Below are 21,243 nucleotides of genomic sequence, written 5' to 3'. Positions count from 1 at the left end.
AGACCTACTGTGGCTTTTATCATTATTAAACATACCCAAAGCAAACTATTTAAAAATAAACAGATGCATAGGCCTAAAAAAGGGCCTAATCCACTGAAAAAGTGTAAAAATATAAAGAAGCAAAAAATGTTATAAAAAACAGTTAGCGTCGAAAGAAAGGTCCAAATAATTTAAAGTACGGGCCTACTAAGTGAAACCTAAGCATTTTCCAAAAGTGAGGGTAAAAACACATCTTGCATAATAAGTACAACTTAGCCAACAAATTAACCTGCCCGTTTTGATATTGCCTTACTTTTCACAGATTGCATTGTAAATTTATGTTTTAAGGGCTCGGATAGCGATGTTTACACCTGTATATATTTTTTTTGTGGAACCTGACCAAATCAGACACATCGAATTGCATTTTGAGCACGAGCAATGTCCTTCTGATATCAAATAATTTTGATTTTTATTAAATTCGCGATACATTACAAATTTTATGGCAAATTATTAAACATTGAAGTAAATTGTATAAATCTAACGATATGCACCTAAAGATTATGAAGTTGGGATGAACAGCTGTCCATCATATGAAAATTTTGATCTTCATTATTAAAGATATAGATCCTCAAAACACTAAAAATTGTACGTCTTTTTGGAAAAAAATGTTTATGTTCAATATGAAAGGTCAAAATTTTCAATTGATATTCGGCTTTTCATCCCAGCTACATAGGCCTATAGTTTAAGTACATATCATTTATAAAGTTTACTTCGAGGACTGTTAAATTTCAAAAATATGAAATTTTAATAATTTGCCATAAAATCACGAATTTCAAAATCAAAATTATTATTATTTTTTGATATCAGAAAGAATCCTCGTATTCAGCATGTGATTCGATATGTCTGATGTGCTCTCAGGTCCCATAGCAATTATGTGCAAATGTTGCTATCCGCTTCCTTAATTTATTGTATTTAAATGAAAATTTTTGTCTTGTTGTTTTTCGTATCATTATTTTACATGAATGAAGTGATGATAACAATACTGCACTTTTCGCAAATAGTTGCTTTTCGAAAGTGCAATTGTTATTAACATTACATTCGTAAATGCTAGTACTTTTTCCCTGAAAAGTGTTTGCTTTTCAGGAAAAAATAGAGGCATTTACGAATGGCGTGTTATTGTAATCATCGCTCCATTCGTGGAAAATAATGGAGCGGTAAAACAATAGCGCGACGTCATAGGTGTGTATTAATTTCTAATAAAGAAAAGACATCCGTTTTAATGAAAGCAAAACCACCCATGCTTAAAACTCTGTCACTAAAAATAGACCAAATTGCCAATGTCAAAAAGTTAGGCATTTTAGACAAAGAAGATATAGGTCTATTCTTTTCTAATAAAGAAAAGACATCCATTTTTTAAATGAAAGCAAAACCACCCATGCTTAATTTTCATTTCATAGTAGAATATGATTTCTATCACTAAATGATAACAACATCATAATAGACATTGTATGTTCCATTTTTAGAAGAAAAAACTCTGTCACTAAAAATGGACCAAATTGCCAATGTCAAAAAGTTAGGCATTTTAGACCTAAGTTATATAGCTATGCAGATTTATTTTTCTACTGTGAACAAATACACCAAAATACTCGGTGATCTTAAAATTAAGCTGAGCAAAATGTAGCTGATGAGATTAATAAAAAGGCTTAGTCTTGATCACCATTGGGCTATTCCAGATAAAACATGCACCCCCCCTATAGAGGGCAAATTTTTTTTTTTCTAAAATGTCTGGAATTCCAAAGCATACTTGAGGAAGAAACCTGGATTTCCGGCCCTGTTTAGTGCATGTAAAATCTGGAAATCCATGGAGTGTATAGAGGGTTTTTAAAAATTGTCAAAAAAAAGTTGGAATTTTCAATTGACTTACCAAAAAAAATCTGGAATTCCATTGCCCTCTATAGAGGGTTTCTAAAGATACCCAAATAAAATGTTGGAATTTTTCAATTGACTAACAAAAAAGTCTGGAATTCCATGGAGGGGTATAGAGGGTTTTTAAAAATTATAAAAAAAAAAGTTGGAATTTTCAATTGACTTACCAAAAAAAAATCTGAATTCCATCGCCTCTATAGAGGGTATCTAAAATTACACAAATAAGTTGGAATTTTTCAATTGACTACCAAAAAGTCTTGAATTCCATGTTAGGGTTTTTAGAGTTATTTTAGGCGTGTATATGTTTATTGTTGTAAAGGTTACATTATATTTGCTTTATCTGCATTTATTCCAAGTCATCTATGATGTTTTACATGTATAGGCCTAATATAGGCGTGTGTTTGGCAGTAACCAGGCCCGTGACAAGAGGGGGGTGGGGTGCGACTGCACCTCCCAAATTTGCAAAAGTATACAAAAGTCCCAAAATTGAAGCAAAAAATCAGGTTTTTATGGTTTTTGGTCAAAAGGTCCAAATTTGGGGGAAAAGTCCACATTTCACAAAATCGCCCCCCCCCCCCCTTTGGAAAAAAGTCCACTTTTTCAAAATCAGCACCCCTAAAAAAAATCCTGCGCACGGGCCTGGCAGTAACGTTCGCAGGTTTTCAAAGTCTGGTTCATTTCAGGGTCTCGATTCTCTGACTGTTTTAAAATTTAATAACTAATTCCCCAGTTTCCCCGATTGGGTGCATTATTTCCCGAACTTTTTTGACAAAGGGGGGCACATCCCCTGTCCCCTTTGGCGCACGCTACTGGTGTTGGTATCCTAGGTAACCACTAAAATTAAGCTTCTCTTTTGTGAAGGGTTGCTGTTCTCCTTACAGGTTTTCAATAACAATATGTGGTATGTAGGCCTACTAGTTTCTATATTAGGCCTAAAAAATGTTTGATTGGCGTAACATAATTTTAACATTCTTGTTAAACCGGGTCTTTAGGTCCATGAACTGAACCACACAAAGGGACGCATACTCTGTCGGCAGCACACATTTCGAACTATAAAAGGATTGTATTGTGAAACTCAGTTTCTTGCTTCAGCTCTTTCTAAAAATTCATTAGGGCAAAATTCTTTCTTTATGTCCTTAAGGGCTGGGGTATGAACGTTTGGACAGTATTTATTTTGGGACATTAGAGCACATGATACATATCGAATTGCATTCTGAATACGAAGAATGACATTCTGATATCAAATAATTTTGATTTTTTGAAATTCGCAATTTAATACACATTTTATGGCAAATCATTAAAAATTGATATCATATTGAATCCTTTGGGGAACTAAAATTTTCAGAGCTGTTTCACGCTTGAACTCCTATGGAAACACGGCCTAAAATCGGGTCTTTTTTTACATCTATTGCCACCGAAACGTAATTTGAAATGATATAACTTACATGCGCTAGTTAAATGGAGCTAATACTGTGATCTTTTGATTTTTATCAAAACAAATATCCTCCGAACTTGTTTACTTCCGGATATCTTGGGATGAACTTTGTATTTTCAGTCAAAAATCGCAGAGATTTCTGTGTAAAATGCACGTTTGTTGAAAAAAAGAGACCCTGTATTTCCCATATAAATAAACAGCGCCATCTAATCGATTACTTCTCATGAGTGAATTTTCCTCTGAATGAGGGCTTTCTATTGATATAATATTCATTTTGGTGGCTTAAGATTTAGATCCGGAAATTGTTAAAGAAAGAAGAAATCGTGAACTCGACTCAGAGCAAAATTTACTACGGCACTTCATGTAGCATCCTAGTCGTTTACACAGAATACGAATTTCGGCGCACTGAATGTGCAAAGCCTATCGATCCAGGAAGTAAACAAACAACTGCGGAGGAGGTAATGGGTGAGCTATTGTATAGCGTGGACAAGTTTCGCCGGAAAGGCTGTGTAGATTCTACCGGATTTGTAGCCAAATTGTAATGAAGTTTTTCAATTTTATATTATTCTGTAACCACATTATGATGAAATAAGTAATACAGAATAAAGGTGTGTATTTGTTTCCAATAAAACGCAATATAAAGTGGTTAAAATAACGATAAACGAGTCATAGGCCCTATGTTGAAATACAAAAACTACGACTGATACAGAAATCTCCATGATCACTGGGCCTTTCCATATAGTGATGGGAGTGAGCGTGACGTTTTGTGATGTTGTGTTGGTATTTTACGACAATAAATAAGTACAAAATTGTAAACTCTAGAATATCTGACCAACTTCTTTGTGTTTTTAGTTCAAGATTAAACTCTATATCATTATAATTACTTCAATGAAAGAACTCTATTAAGAAAGGCACTTCATACAGCCAGCGCATTACACCCATTCAGCAATGGACTCGTCCAAAGTAACACACAGAGTTTCGTTGACCAATATTGACACAATCGATCCTGTGTTCACTAAGCATGACTTGTGCGTTTTGGCCAATTTCAATAGGGTCCTTTTTACCAAAAAGGTTTCCATATGTTAACAGTACTTGAAGTAAACTTTATAAATCTGATGATTTATACTTAAAGTGTATGTAGGTGGGATGAAAAGCCGACGATCAATTGAAAATTTTAACCTTTCGTATTGAAGATATGGATTTTTTCCCAAAACACCAAAAAAATTTGGTCTTTTGGGGAAAAATCCATATCTTCAATATGAAAGGTCAAAATTTTCAATTGACCGTCGGCTTTTCCTCCTGCTACATACACTTTAAGAATATATCATTAGATTTATATAATTTACTTCGAGGACTGTTATATATATGTTATAATTTTTATAATTTGTCATAAAATTTGTATTATATTGTGATTTTCAAAAATGAAAATTATTTGATATCAGAAAGACATGCTTCGTATTCAGAATGCAATTCGATAGGTCTGAGGTGCTCTCATGTCCCACAAAAAATACTGTCGAAACGCAATAAACGCTCATTTTAGATCCCTTAATTATTCTTTATTTATTCCTGTTCTTTCTTTCTTGAGGCCTAGATCTTTTTACCCTACTTTACAACACGAATATTGTTGTATTGTCAATGGAAGTTCGCCTAATGGCGCTATGGGCCCCTTTGATATAACTGGTATTTTAGACACAAACTTAAAGCGCCCTCCCACAAAATTCCCACCAGCAAATAAGGGCATGCACACACCCTTAATTCTTGTTGTGATTTTTAGAGGAGGTAGCTCTCTCTTTGTACATGAAATTTACCCCAAGGCAAAGGAGCCATGTGCGCCATTAGGCGAACGTTTACGGTACATAAGAATTCAAACTTTCTTACTTTGGTTTGAGCTGAGACTAAAATACCTAAAGCCTCAAATGTTGTTTTTATATTAAATACATACCTGTATTTGAATGAAATAGATATATTTATAATAGGCTGCATGATAAATACATGAAGCCACTTCAAGTAGAACGAGTGCAACCTTGCTGCAGTACCTTGTACTACGCAGGTGCTCCTTTGTTAAAAGGGAATTCCCTGATTGGGGAGTGGACATCAAAGAGCTCATATCTAAATTCGTTGAAGACTGTTACTTTTTAAAGTTTCAACGTCCGTATATACATACGACATGTAGCCTATGAATAAAATACGACATGAATCAAGTAATAATAAAGTGACCTAGTTCTTTCCTTGCCCTGTTATAGCTATTATTATAAGATGAGCTCAAAGTGTATATTTCTACATTAACCCCAGACGGAGACAATGACACACAAGGCAACAGCAAATTTTGGTAATACTTATTGGCCATCAGGATAGACAATAATTTTATTTTCATAAACAAAGATTTCAGCCATTATATCATTACAAGCAAAGGGTTTGTACACAACCCTGGAATGAAATCAGAAAGGATGGGATTCCAAGATAAAAGTAAAAATACTCAACCCAATTTCTGTACGACAGTAAACCAACTGAGGAATCATGAATCCCAAATCAAGCAAGTACAAAAAGGGAAGAATCAAAAGGATGGGATTCCAAGATAAAAGTAAAAATACTCAACCCAATTTTGTTCGACAGTAAACCAACTGAGGAAATGAATCCCAATCGCAAATTCAAAGGGGAACTCCAGAATAAGAGCAAAGCAGCTCAACCCAATTTCTATTCTACAGTAAGCATTACTGAGGAACGTGGAGCCCACAAATAACCCGACAAAGGGATTTTTATAATGGCCGAAACTTTCCACTCTATCAGTTTTTCATTATATAATTAGTGCATACAGTATTAACTGATATTAATATGAAATATAGATATACAGGTGCATATAAGTGGAAGATGCAAGATAAAAGAAAACAAACATCTCCTTGTATAATACATGTTTATAGCTTGTCCTCTAAGTATTATATGTAATTAAACATGACATGTTTAACTCTTGATCGATAAGTCTGTCATCTGTGAGGACTCCTTTCTATGTTAGAATTTTTTTTTGAAAACAGATGTTGTAATAATGCAATAAGCTGCAGTTAAATTTTATGCTGCTATTATATATAAAAATTAGCATTATAATGAATTTTGACCGTGCATGTCGGGAGCTTATCATTTATTTGCTATTTTATATCAACAAAGATATTTGAGATTCCAAGATGAAAGCAAAATGCTCAACCCAATTTCTGTTCTACAGTAACACTACTGAGGAATCTGAATCCCAAAGCAATCCAGGGGAAAATTAATACAAATCCTCATGGAATTCCAAGATAAAAGTAAAAATACTCAACCCAATTTCTGTTCTACAGTGAATACCCGACTGAAGAATCCAAATCCCATAAAAAATTTTCTTTACCCATATATTTATTTGTGCTCCAATAGCATGCCTAAAGCATGCTTTATAATCGTGCAACTATTTAATTTGTTTTCCTTAATTATGTAAGGAAAGCAGTACCTGCCTTTTTTTAAAAACAACTTATGATCTGCTTGAAATAACGTTATGTGCTTGCATTAACATATTTGACAAACACATAGGCTCCCCTAAAATTGGGAGAGGTGGGTGGGAATTAAAATTTTGTGTCTATCCATTCTGGAAACCAATAATGTAATGAAGACAAAACACCACGACAGTGACCAGCGCAGACGAGAGGGCAGCTCTCATTGGTCAACACACGATGCTGTCACGCTGCTATGGCAACACCCGGCCGGGAACACACAGACCCGATCGGTATGAACTGAATTGCTTCAGCGTGGGGTCAAATTTGTTTTCTTATCGTTTCACGTTAGAAAACTTTATTAACCCCAGACGGAGACAATGACACACAAGGCAACAGCAAATTTTGGTAATACTTATTGGCCATCAGGATAGACAATAATTTTATTTTCATAAACAAAGATTTCAGCCATTATATCATTACAAGCAAAGGGTTTGTACACAACCCTGGAATGAAATCAGAAAGGATGGGATTCCAAGATAAAAGTAAAAATACTCAACCCAATTTCTGTACGACAGTAAACCAACTGAGGAATCATGAATCCCAAATCAAGCAAGTTCAAAAAGAGAAGAATCAAAAGGATGGGATTCCAAGATAAAAGTAAAAATACTCAACCCAATTTTGTTCGACAGTAAACCAACTGAGGAAATGAATCCCAATCGCAAATTCAAAGGGAACTCCAGAATAAGAGCAAAGCAGCTCAACCCAATTTCTATTCTACAGTAAGCATTACTGAGGAACGTGGAGCCCACAAATAACCCGACAAAGGGATTTTATAATGGCCGAAACTTTCCACTCTATCAGTTTTTCATTATATAATTAGTGCATACAGTATTAACTGATATTAATATGAAATATAGATATACAGGTGCATATAAGTGGAAGATGCAAGATAAAAGAAAACAAACATCTCCACACAAGTTTATTAGGAATGGAATGACTGAGAAACTTGCCAAACCCCCCCCTCCCCCCCATAAATCAGAGCTGAATGCTGATTAATACGTTTTTGGCATGCTTCTCAGTGCACCTGAAGGGTAATGTATTGAATTTCGCTGGTTATTGAAGTGAAATTCTGAGAATTGTGAACATTTGTACATAAACATGTAGGATGTCAAAGGGGGAATGCAGAATCAACGTGATAACTAGCCGGCTGCGCAACCTCAACATAAAACTTGAACACATTTAATTTTTAGAATTTGATGAACAAGAAAACTGAGGACATAGTACTTGACCCCTGTCTAGCTATCCCATGCCAACCTGGTGCTGGTTCCTTCCATCCCGCTACGTAACATAAGACATAGCTGACCAAAGCGTCGCATAATTTGAAATACTTTTTAATAATGCATATGAAACAATCATGCTTCTGAAGAAAAGCAAACTCAACTCTGACTAATTTTCATCACAGGTCTGTCCATTTCACCATTTGACCATGCATTTATCTTTATAAAGTTCTGCTCAGTTGACCAGGCCTTTGTGTGAATTTTGCAAAATATAAACTCCATCTGCATAAACACTTCATTCAGTTTACTTTGTAGAATATGGTCAAACAAATGTCTTGTCACTTATCTATTCTCATTAAAAGTTATACCACTCGTTTTATGGATATGGTAATTTCCCAATATTTGGGCTGTCTTAACTCTGACGAATTTCATTGTTCATGTATATGGTAATTGTGGTCAGGGTGGCCCAACATCGTGACTACACTTCATTTAGTCTTGTCCTCAACCTCTGAATCACATATCGTCTGCTCAGTAAACAATTCCACGAGATACTCTGTCGCACCCATATTACCCACATGCTCATCTTTTCTGTAACAAGTAGAACAAAATGAAAAGGAAACAGTAGGGCAAGTATATAGTTCTTAATTATCACACCTGGAGTGTGAAAGGTACTTTTGCTGTCTGTACAAACGATTAAACGATTTCCATTATCAAAATCAATATATTATAGAAAAATAACACTTTGATCTTTTGCAAAGGTTCCTTCTACAATTTTTGAAATTTTCCTTAATTTATTGCTGCTAAATGGATTATCTACGTTTACAAAAGTGTTGTTTCAGCCCTTTTTAACATATAACTCAAGAACCACAGACCTACAAAATATATATCTGTGAATATAGATTCTTCAACGAGCTCGCTATGAAATGAGCAACCAATGCAATTTTTGCCAAAGCTCATTACCATTCGCAAAATGCCGTACACTACCAAATCGCAACAGTTTAAAGTTGTTGCTAACCTTATTTCACTCTTATAAATTTGTATTGTTAGAAATGTTGTGCTATTTGTTATGTTTATTTTCTTGTCGTGTAATTCTGTGCTAGTGTGCTCTTAATTCTGTAATTATTATATTGTATTTCACTTCATAGCTTGCCGAGTTTATAAATTGATTTTATAGTGTTTAATGATATAAATAGATTTAATATTAGTTAGCTTTTTTACGCCCTAATACTGTTTGCATTAAATTTTGATGTACATTATTTTGTTGTTGTTGGTTTTAAATGATGAATCTGCAATTCGCAACAACGCCATAATTGTTGTTTCATCATTATAATAACGATAGCACTTAAACTGAGACTTCCACTTCACCTGCAGTTTACATTTCTCAATTTTCTATTGGCAATAAATTTAATTCAACATCAACCAAACAACTCCAATGTCAAAATAAGGCTTAAAACTGCCAAGGACGCCATTCTCAGAGATTACCTGGAACATCATAATTATTAATTATATGTCCGTCGGACCCCATGGGTTTTTAACAATCAGAATTCCATGTCCTAGTGACCTACTCAGACCTACTACAAATAGATACCTAATGGTAATTTCTCAAGTTCTTCTTCTTCTTCCTTATAAGTGCCTCCCTCATATGTATGAGTATTGTCGCACTGCATACAGACAAGCTGTACTACTCTGGAACCTAGAGTAGATGAGCAAGTAGAGTGAAGTGTCTTGCTCAAGGACACAAAGAGCCGGACCTGTGATTCGAACCCTTGACCCTTGGTAGGCCTACCTCATAATTTCTACCAATCAACTTCATTCATTGCACTGAACTCATATAAAAACCTGTAATTAACCTGCTTGACCCTGGAATTTCAACAACATCACTTGCTAAGGGGTGCTAAAGAGGTAGCAGAGAACCCAATTTTACTTCTTTTAACATTGTAACCATGGTAACTGACGTGATGTAAGCCTATTGCTCCATTGAATGGAATATAGTTGTAATTAACATGCTTGACCCTGAGATTTCAACATCAATTGCTATAAAATTTGTGTTTGTGTGACCTAATTGCACGCCCTTAAGGGTAGACGAGGTATTGTTGGTCGAAGCAACCTAAAATTCGATTTTCATTATCTAGATCAATATGTTATTGAAAAATAACACCTTGATGTTTTGCAAAAGTTCATTCTACAATCGTATACATTGCAAACTTGCTTAATTTATTGTTGTTAATGAGTTATGTACGTTATACAAAGGTGTTGTTGTTTCAGCCCTCTTTACAACGTAACTAAAGAACCCCAACACCTATCAAAGTATATCTGTGATATTTTAATTCTTCTACACACTCGCTATGAATTGAGCAATGCAGTTTTTGACAAAGCTCACTACCATTCGTAAGATGCTGTAAACTACCAAAACACAACAGTTTAAAATAATTAATAACCTTACAGATTCTCCAGCTCTCAAAACCCAAAACGATTTGCACGCCATACCTTGTCACATCATACCTTGCACATAATACATCGACCTATGACTGGGCAGAGAATTTTCGGTGTCTGCTTATTAATGATATTGGCATTAACCTATTGCCTGACCACAATTATTTTTCGCTAGCAGCTGCTTGCCCCATAGTACCACTGATACTGTGTTAAACTTCTTTTTTCGATGTATCCTTATTTTGTTGTTGGGAGTTGTTTTATTTTTTGTCCATTATTCTTCACCAATTTCATGAACTATTAATTTGGATATTGCAAGTTTTTAATTTTTTTTTTTTTTTTTTTTTTTTTTTTTTTTTTGCTCTAATCTCACATCGCCCGAATTTTCTATGTAACCAAATTATAAAGTATCAACCAAAATATACAATTATCAACCAAATATAAAAGTTGCCACCACAATATAAAAGTATATTTTTTAACCATTAGCGAATCAGCTAACACAATCTAATCTAGCTAGACAATATTAATTTAAAATGAACTACCTTCTGCTAGTTTGCTAGGACAGCATTCTTATTAAAATGACGTATGACGTCAGGGGTCTTTTGAAATGTTGGAGTTTTTGCCACATGGAATTTTGAATATAAAATATCAAATTATTCAAGTGGAACAGCTGGTAAAAGGTATTCACGCCAACCACCAACCAAAGGCATGGACGCTCGCATCAATTCTCCCTACTTCCAGCGTATGCAACTATGAATGATATGACTCTACTGATCCCAACCTAAAACAAACCTACCCAAGATTTCCCATTATTATAATTTTTTTTTTTTTTTTTTTTTTTTTTTTTTTTTTTTTTTTTTTTTTTTTTTTATTTTATTATAATTTTTTGGAAGAGGTAGAACTCTATTTATTAAAAGTATTTCCGATAACCATTCTAGTAAAAGGGTAGTACAACTCAATGACTGAGAAAATTCGATCGTGAACTTGATGAACGCAATCACAATTCACAAGATGATAGATCGAAGATGATGAAGCTCATATAAATTTTAATTATTACTTTAACCCCCGATATTATGAGCTAGCCTCGCCGCACCGGACGATACCTGTGCATGACTGCTCGTTTTTTATACCGTTCTGCAATTCCACCGGCAGGCATATTATTTATTAACATCATTCAAACATTTTCTTTCCCTCAGATTTCGTCGGCAAGACAATGAACACTCTTGTTTGTTTATCTTTATTTGTTGTTTAACCTTGACAATATTCATGACTTCGTACATCACTCATGACATCCGACCAATCGCCCGCGGTTATTGACATGACGTGGCAAGAATTTTGACCTCTGTAGTGACCTAGTAAACACATTTTTCCTCCAGCGATACGTCATTGATATTTTACTGTTTTGCTCCCGATTTGGATGTCGACAGTTTAAAGATTTTGCGTGTTATTTACATCCGGGCGGAATTATTTATTGCAAATTGAATGTAAATTATGAGTAGAAAACATATAAGAAAACTTGGTTAATACTGTATTTTTCAGTAGTCTAACCCAATGAATATTTAAAATGCTATCAGGCCTGATAATTTTCTGTCCCAATTTCAAGCGTATTTCCACTTTCTTACTAAACGTTGCGGTAACGTTCGACCTTCCAGAATATAATTTCAATCCATTATTTTACTACCACTCAAAATTTTGTTTTATATATCAGTGATATTGTTCATAAAAACCACATTGTTTGATATTTTGAAGCGAGAGCTTTATTTAAGCTCCTCTAATTTAATAAACATTTGGACCTTTTTTATCAATGAGATATAAATATATGAAATCAGTTTTTGCATTCGCAACTGGCGGAGATAATCTTAACTAAATTATGATTCATAAACTTATTATAAACTTCTTAATTATGGGCAATTCACTGAATCTAATACATCATTTTGCTAGGGTTAACAATAACATAGTGCCATAATATTATTATTTTGTTAAAATGTTCGTATGCATGTTTTGTAAAGTTTTGAACATTAAATGAAACTATGGCAAAGAACACCTTTCTGTCTTCCGGGAAAAACCCACAAACTCATGAATAATTAATGAAGTACTTTATCAATGGGTATATTTACCAATTCAACATGTTTATGTCTATTGACTTCTTGAAATTGAAAGGAATCAATAATTCTGATGGCTTTTAATCATAAATTCCGGCACATTTATGAATTTATTGATGAAATTAAATGCATGATGACTTATATTTCTTGGATATATTTGAAATGATATTAGCAAATCTCTCACCCGGCATTTCGCTGTGGCGTACATCTAGAAACCATGGACGTCATTTTGGTCTGGTTTGTAAACAAATTCTTTATCGGACGAATTATGCACACAATGTATTATGCATCACCAACTTCCATAGGCTTTCGTTGAAATGGAATTGGTTGGAATTCATTTTATCAAGTCGGCGCCTGTTCAACTGCTGTATGGCTTTCGTTTGCATAATTGTTTGGTACGGCAGCCGTATTTTTTGATATTAATTCTGCCGTGTGCAACTTGGCTTGCTCTGAATCTGATGACGTTGCATTGCGCCGATGATTTAAAAATTCGTTTTTCAGCAATCATGTCCACGGCATAAATTAAATGCCTTATTGTAGCTTCCTTCATTAGACTGGTTTTTTCCATTTAAATAAACTAATTATGGTAAGCTTACTGACGAAACCAATGATGAAAGGAATTGAGTCTATCACTGTGGACACCGGGTGTGGACACTCGCCGAATTAAAATTTTGTGTCTATCCATTCTGGAAACCAATAATGTAATGAAGACAAAACACCACGACAGTGACCAGCGCAGACGAGAGGGCAGCTCTCATTGGTCAACACACGATGCTGTCACGCTGCTATGGCAACACCCGGCCGGGAACACACAGACCCGATCGGTATGAACCGGAATTGCTTCCGCGTGGGGTCAAATTTGTTTTCTTATCGTTTCACGTTAGAAAACTTTATTTTGAGCTCAAAATATTTAATCAATGATAATAGGGATATCATATGTCTATACTATGATGCCCACGCGTTGTGTGTGGGGGTGTGGGCTGTGGGAGTTAGTGTGATGCTGTTTTAAACAAATAGGCCTATAAAAACAAAATCTTCGCACAAGCTAGAATGAAGAGTGGAGACCCAAGTCGGGCTGGGGATCACCATTGCAGGGGATGAACCTATCGACCCACACCACTCTTCGTCATACATAAATTCACCCAGCCACATTCCCCTATCACACTATGAAATTTAAAAAAAGGAAATTTAGTTCGGCAGAGGTGGGGCTCGAACCCACGCTGCACCGCTATCATGTATACAGTATCGACATATTACCAGCGCCTGTACCCTGTTTACCGCTCGGCCAACTGACTTGTTGGGGCCATCTTGAAAATTTGAACATTTGAACTTCAATTACTTCATTACTTCAACATACCACGTGACAAGCAAAGACAGAAAATGTCATACTGCAGTTACTGTCCATTTTCCTATACACAATACACAGTGCTCTTACCATTGACGCGTAACCTCTACAAATAGCGACGTTAAAAGTATGGGTAATTGCCTAGTTAACGCCGGTGTGTGAAAAATAACCGCCAATTCTAGAAAATATAGTTTTGTAACATGTCCTAAATTTTTAGCTAATTTAGATGTTTGGAAATATTCGTACTTTGGTGTTTTAGGAAGGATATGTAAACGACAGATAACACCAAAAAATATGAAGAAATTATTTCCAACCCGTGTTAAGTCTGCAAACCACCATGCTTCTCATTTTCAAGAACGCTGGTTAACAATAAGCAGAGTATTGTCTCATTTCGTAAACAAAAGCCCACACAGAAATGTTCTCTAGCGTTAAGCTTTATAATCGTTCACCCAACTGAAACTATAATACCAGCTCATTGCTCCATTGTACATGTAAAGCAGAAACATATGTTGTGTGTATTTAACCAGAGAAGATATGATTTAATCAGTTGAGCTGTTTTCAATGAGTGTTATCTTGGTTTAATAGCTTTTAATGGGGTTTAAGTCCTGCAAAGGTCGTGGTGAATTCCACTGTAGACATGACTGCATCATGTACCATATTTTGGAATTTTATCTGCTTAAAACATTAATGTGTAGAGCTACCATTAGGCCTATTAATATTGTTGAATTCTCAGGCGCATACAAACAATACGAGGGGCCTATGATACATACACAATTCATTTTGTGCATGCACGTGCCCTGCAAGGTAGGGAGCCTAGCCTACCATTTTTCTTGTAAGACGGTCTGGATTAAGTAGTCCACGAGGTCCCCAAAGTTCTTTCAGATATTAAAAGATTAAATTCCCATAAAGACTAAACAGTAATCTTTAGTGGGGACCTACGTAAATTTTACGTAAAATTTCCCGGGGCACTCAACTTTGGAAGTGACGGTATGTGCCTGTCAATAGGCCCCCTCTTTTGAAGTCGACTATACCCGATGACCCCCTTTTTTTTAAAGTCATACCCGATGACCCCCTTTTTTTTTTGTTGCGGCTACCCAATGACCCCCTTTTTTCTAGATTTTCTAGAATAGCATCATCAAAATGCAACAAAATAATGCCGAAACTTTCAAATTTTGCTCCATTTTTTCAAAATTATGCCGAAACTTTCAAAATTTTGCTCCATTTTTTCAAAATTTTCTACCCGCTGACCCTTTTTTTGAAATCTTATACTCAATGACCCCCTTTTTTCAAAATATTATACCCAATCATCTCCTTTTTTATTTTGTTTGTACCCAATGACCCCCTTTTTTTAAATAACGCTTTGTTACCGATAGGCCCCTACTTCGCGACGCCGGTAGGCACATACCCGTCACTTCTAAAGTTGAGTGCCCCCCCCCGGCCATCAATTCAGTGTTAATTTTTATTATTCAGAAAATATTTTGGCGTATATAAAATTGAAATAAATTCTCTGCTTCCTAAACCACATAAACTGAAGCATGATTGGGTATCACGAATCGCTATATATGATGTACAGTTAATATTCAAATATTCTTTTACACATATCGAAACATGTCCTACAATAGCTTTTATAGTTTCTCAAAAATAGAAAAATTCATGCGTCTTTTTTCCTATACGGAATAAATGACCATTGGGTCGGAATTTCTTCACAACTACCCATATTACAATCTCTATAAGCATATTTAGCATTGCCAAAAAAGCTTCTTTTTACCTGAAACTTATCAATTAATTGCATGAAGGTAAAAGTAAGCCAAAAATTAAGGTACCAGTTGTGTTCACCCTGTATATCCTAAATAAAGACAAATATGTCAAAATTAAAACAAGCTGCTAATACTTTAACTCTTTAGCTCCAATTCAAGACCGTATTTGTTGAAATTGGTTGAGAATTAAAGAAACGGTGATCTAAAAACTACTAAAGAGACAAAATCAAAAGTTGCACTTTTTGTGTTTTAATCAATGAAAGCATGATGCTAGTTTTAATGTGCTAATTAATGGAAGCACAGTGCTAGTTCCCTTGTTCGCGAACGCTTTGTGTACAAATCAATAGCGCATGCAATGGAGGAAACTGCAACTTTTAAATTGGCACCTTCCTTGGGGTTTTGGATCATCGTTACTTTATTTCTTGAACAATTTGTCTTAAATTCGAGCTAAAAGAGCAGCTATTGGCTGCTGGTTCCAATTATGATATAATCTGTCTTCTTTTAGGATATACAGGGGTAAACATAACTGGTACCTTAATTTTTTGGCTTACTGTATATAGGTAAACCAATGCCAATATACACCCTAATGACAGCCTATTCATTTTTTTGAATAGAAAGTCTATTCATTTTTTTTTAAATAGAAACTCATCAATTTGAATAGATCCTTATCATTTTTAAATCGAATCATATCGTTTGATGCGATTTAGTATCAACATCGCAGAAAACTTTGAATCGACACACTCATCAAAATGACGTCAACGATAATGAGGATTTCATTGGTCAAAAGTGCACGACGCTGCTGTATCCGGGGTCTTTTGCTTCTTGGTCGGCCGCCATTACACATTTGTACAGTACGGTGGGGACATAGGCACTAGTAAGAAATCCACTTTTATTGATATATTAATCTAGCATCTGTATTTTTGTGTTCATTATGTTTTAAAAGTACGTTGGAATCTCAGTTGAAATAATAGGAAACAAAACCACGGGTGAAGAACACAGGGCAAACGCTATTTAACACCATAGAATTTATATTTTCAAGCAAATACATTATAATTTTCTGCCATCGTCTTTTAAGACCGTAATTTTATAGATAATTTCTGTAATACGTGTCACCATGCTATCAAATACACTCGATGGCTATTTAACACCACAGTGTTGATTCGTACAGTGTTCCTCTCTTAGCGTGAAGCGGACAAGAGATGACGCATTTCCCCAAATTAACATGACTAGAATTTTAACCAGATTCTAGTCAAATAGATTCAAATAAATTAGATTAGATGGATTAATTCTAATCAACTGTAACTAGTAAACTATTCATTTTCTGACAAGTGACCTCTTCATTTTTGAATGGAATTTGGATCATTTATTTGAATAGAATTTTCTATTCATTTTGAATAGATTCTCTTAAGTGCCCGGCGTACATGTCTACCTATTCAAATTTGAATAGATTCTATTCATTTATTTAGAGTGTCGCCTCTAAAAATATAGACCTACCGATATCCGAATATTAGATTGCGTAACTTAAAAATATAGACCTACTGATATCCAAATATTAGATTGCATAACTCTATCACCCCCCTCACCAAGCAGCAAAAAAGGTATGTTATATGATGCTTCCCATAATGCATTTCTCCCATTTCAGTGTTCTGTAGTGAAAGATGAGTTGAGTGGTGAAATGTACCTCAATGAGTAGAGCAAACCGGGGAGGAGGGGAATCCAACTTTGGAGGTGACGCATATGTAGGGCTGTTAAGACCCCCTTTTTGAGCGTTGCTGTCACCCAAAGACCCCATATTTTTTTACGAACACATGTTCTGTCACCCGAAGACCCCCTATTTTTTCATTTGATCTGTCACCCAAAAACCCTTACTTGTTCAATTTCAAAAGCAACTTTCATTTATCACTGATTTTGTCACTTATTTTGAAAAAACAAAGAAATTTGAAGCCATTTAGAACTAGAAATTCAATTTTCGAGGTATCTGTTGCGCTGTTTCGGCTCTCACCCAAAGATTCCATTTAAAAAAAGGTCATGTTCTCACCCAATGACCCCATATTTTTTTGCATTTTGCTCTTACCAAATGCCAAATGCTCTCACCCAATGACCCCATATTTTTTTACATTTTGCTCTCACCGAATGCCCCTTAGTCAGGCATGAGAATTTTGAGTTTAAAACTGAATTCAGTTTTTTTTATTGTCAAAATTTCCGCAACTTTATTTAATTTCAGCCTGTTTTTGGTACTTTTTGCCCAATTTCACGCAGCATTTTCAGTTTTTTCAGTTTTTTTTAGGAAAGTGCAGACTCATGCCTGCCCTTAGTGCGAAAGTGTCAGCCCTACACCTATATCCATTTCAAATTGAAGTGCCCCCGAGCAAATCCAGATCTTGTAAATTATTTTTATTTCTTGATTATCAACCTATTTTAGCCAGTCTATTCTCAAAATAAAATAAAAAGTCATACCGAGTGCCATTATCATATAGACAGTCATGTGATTTTGATATTCCAGGGGAATAAATGTAAAACACTTTAGGCACTATATACATGAACAATTGAACAGTATATACATGCATTTCTTCATAGTACATAAATGAATTTTTCCAATTTGATGAAGAAAATTTGTCAAAAACTTTGCTTTTGATACAGGGTGAACAAAGGGGGTCTCATAAAATGTGTTCATTTTATATAGTGAGAAACATCCCATCATTGCATCCTTCACAGGTGTTGGCCCTGATCATTTATTCGTATATCCGCCATTTTGGATTTTTGCCATTTTGTGCATTTTGAAACCAAAGACAAATTTTTTCTTCATTTTTTAAAGTCCCCAATTAATCTGTATGCAATTACCTATCATGTGAGACATGTTAATGGCTTGGCTTCGATTTAGTTTTCTTCTTCTGACAATTTTCAGTTTACGGCCGCCATCTTGGATTTTGAGCTGAATTTTCATAAATTTTTTTTAAAAGTTTTACCAGATTTTTAAGCCGAAGGCGAATTTTTTCTTCAATTTTTTAAGTCGCCAAGTAATCCTTGTACAATTATCGTTCATATAGTACATGCAAATTGGTTGGCTTCGACTTAGTTATCTTTTTTTGAACTTTTTTGAACAAGTGATCGAGCAGTCTATGTACATCAACCCCTGTGCCTTTATCATATGGGTGTCTATCTCGCTACGGTGGGAATTTGTTGTGTACATTTCCCCGATAGCAAGTACAGCCACACAAATTCAATTACTGTGGGTAAAAACCTTCCCGCAGTTTGCCGTGTCATGTTGGCTCCCAATCACCAAGCATGCTGTGCGGATTAACTTACTGGGGACCATCACGATCTTCATCTATGTGTTTCAGGGCTATTTATTGTCCAACGATGTCTGTGCTGATGAAACTAAGTTCAGTCCAAGAGAGTGCCAAATATGGATCAGGAGTATTACATAATAATACCCTGCTATGACAATAGCTGCACTAGGTTAATCGTATAATCTCCTTATGTGGTTAGCGTCGCTGGGCCAGGAAATCCACAAGGTCAGCCAATGTATGTACATGTATTCGGTACATGTGCCATATCTTTTACAATGGGTGATAAATTTCTGGTTTGTTTTATTTCAAAACGCAACATTCGATATTCTAAAGCTTGGTCCAAATCCAAGAGAAGAACCAACTCTAGTAATTTATGTGGTTTCAAATTATATCGGCCGTTGCCTTTTTGATAGAAATGGTGTTTGTTGATGTGCACAGTTTCCCATTAGATCATAACATGCTGTTGTACATCCAAGGTCAAAGGTCTTTTAATCCATATTTGGCGTTGTTCTGGGACTGAAGTTGGATGTGGACAACTACATTATATACATATGTTATACTTCACCTACCTCTGCCATTCCAATAGCTGCCGGAATTCCTTTGACACCCTCCAGAGGATTTGGTGTTGGTTTCTTACAGTATGGGCAGATAATACCGGTATTTCCCTGGTGCTCTATCCAGTCATCCAAACAGTCCTCACAAAAGCAATGTTGACAAAGTAATCTGCGAGGGTTTCGGAGAGACCCAAGACAAATACCACATTTACGCAAATCCTTGTCTACTTTACTGACTTGTAATGCGCGTGCCATTGATCTCTCTTTGGAGATATTACTAGTCGAGACAGGTGGAAGTCACCATTCTAATTCGGTGCATTCGTAAGTGCCGTTATTTCATAATCATTTGTTCTTGTTTGTTATCATTTTAAACATACATGTAGCTTAAGGTGATTGATTTGTTAATATATTATTTTTTGGTAACAGGTTTGTGTTATTACTGCATGATAAAATGCAGCTTAATCAGCATCAGCACAGAGCAGTGCAGTCGGTCTTGGGATAAGTGGCCTAAATATAAAATATGAACACATTTCTTTTTGACATGGGGGTGGAGTTTGAAAAAATTCTTGAAGTATATAGTGAATCCAGCACCTTTTGGTGACAGAATAAGTTTATGGTACGTACAAATGCGTGCAAAAAATGTTGCCATATTGAAGCTGAACTGATGAAAAATGGTGCAAAAGTGGAATAAATTTGTGTGGAGCATGCACAAATTTGCACTTTTGGCCTGGGGCTAAACTGGCCAAATATGAGGTTAATTTGGTCAGAACCCCACATACAGGTGCCAACATGGGGTGGTTATTGTATGGACCACCCCCCATAAAAAATATTGGGGGAGGTCTATACCACCCCCTCCCCCGGAGCGGAGCTACGCCTATGATATTCTCAATTTCTCAAAAAATAATGTAGAGTTGAAAATACAGAAACTTGAATTAAAAAAAAAAAAAAAAAACTTTGGCATTTGAAATTTGCAGGGGAGCTTTTAATCGCTCTCTTTGAATGCTACGAGAGAGCACTAGGAGAGCATTTTTACTGTACTGTATTATGTGGTTCAGTGGTTGTTATTTTTACACCAAAGGTAGGCTTTATTCTCTCCTCAGCTTTATTTGAGGGAAGTGATGGGGAGCAATCCTCTAGCTCTCCTAAAATGGCAAAGGCTGAAGTGTAGTTTCTGTATTCCTTTTCTCACTGCTAGAGGGAATTGGAGGAATAATGTGTAAAGTCAAGTTAATACCACCTTAATACACTTATCTATATGGTGCACTTGAATTTGACCTTGGCTGTGTTTACAAATTGATATATTTATCGATATCTATAAATGAAGTTGTGTGGAGATCATTATGATGGGCTATTTAAAATCCATACTACCCCTGTGGAAGATTTTGGAAATAACTTTTGCTGGGGGAGTATGGATTTCAAATGGAATGAACACATTAGGCAGCTCCATTTGAAACCCACCCTCCCTCAGTGAAAGATTCAGGTAGAATCTTTCTCAGAGGGTGTATGAAATTCAATTGGAGCTGCCTATGTATTCATTCCACTTGAAATTCATTCTCCCCTGTGGAAGATATTTTCAAAATCTTCCACAGGGGTAGTGCGGATTTTAAATGGAATAGCCCAAGTGTATTTGTAAACACAGTCAACAATTCTTATTTGTTACAGGGGTAGCTATTTGCAGGGGGTGTGCGGATCC

General features: G+C 35.5%; 2 protein-coding genes across 2 annotated transcripts in view; one reads left to right on the top strand and one right to left on the bottom strand.

Annotated features, from left to right (window-relative positions):
- The window catches only part of LOC140141642 (E3 ubiquitin-protein ligase TRIM45-like), a 28,487-nt gene extending 8,635 nt beyond the window's left edge, over positions 1 to 19,852 (bottom strand). The window contains exon 1 of the mRNA XM_072163553.1: positions 19,566 to 19,852. Within this exon, the coding sequence (XP_072019654.1) occupies positions 19,566 to 19,805 (240 nt within the window). The 5' untranslated portion in view covers positions 19,806 to 19,852. The remainder of the gene's footprint in view (positions 1 to 19,565) is intronic.
- LOC140141428 (Fanconi anemia core complex-associated protein 100-like) overlaps positions 1 to 21,243 on the top strand; it is a 42,343-nt gene that overhangs the window by 9,527 nt on the left and 11,573 nt on the right.

The sequence above is a fragment of the Amphiura filiformis genome, chromosome 19, assembly GCF_039555335.1.
Source record: "Amphiura filiformis chromosome 19, Afil_fr2py, whole genome shotgun sequence".
NCBI lineage: Eukaryota > Metazoa > Echinodermata > Ophiuroidea > Amphilepidida > Amphiuridae > Amphiura > Amphiura filiformis.
This window is presented reverse-complemented; position numbering and strand designations above follow the sequence as displayed.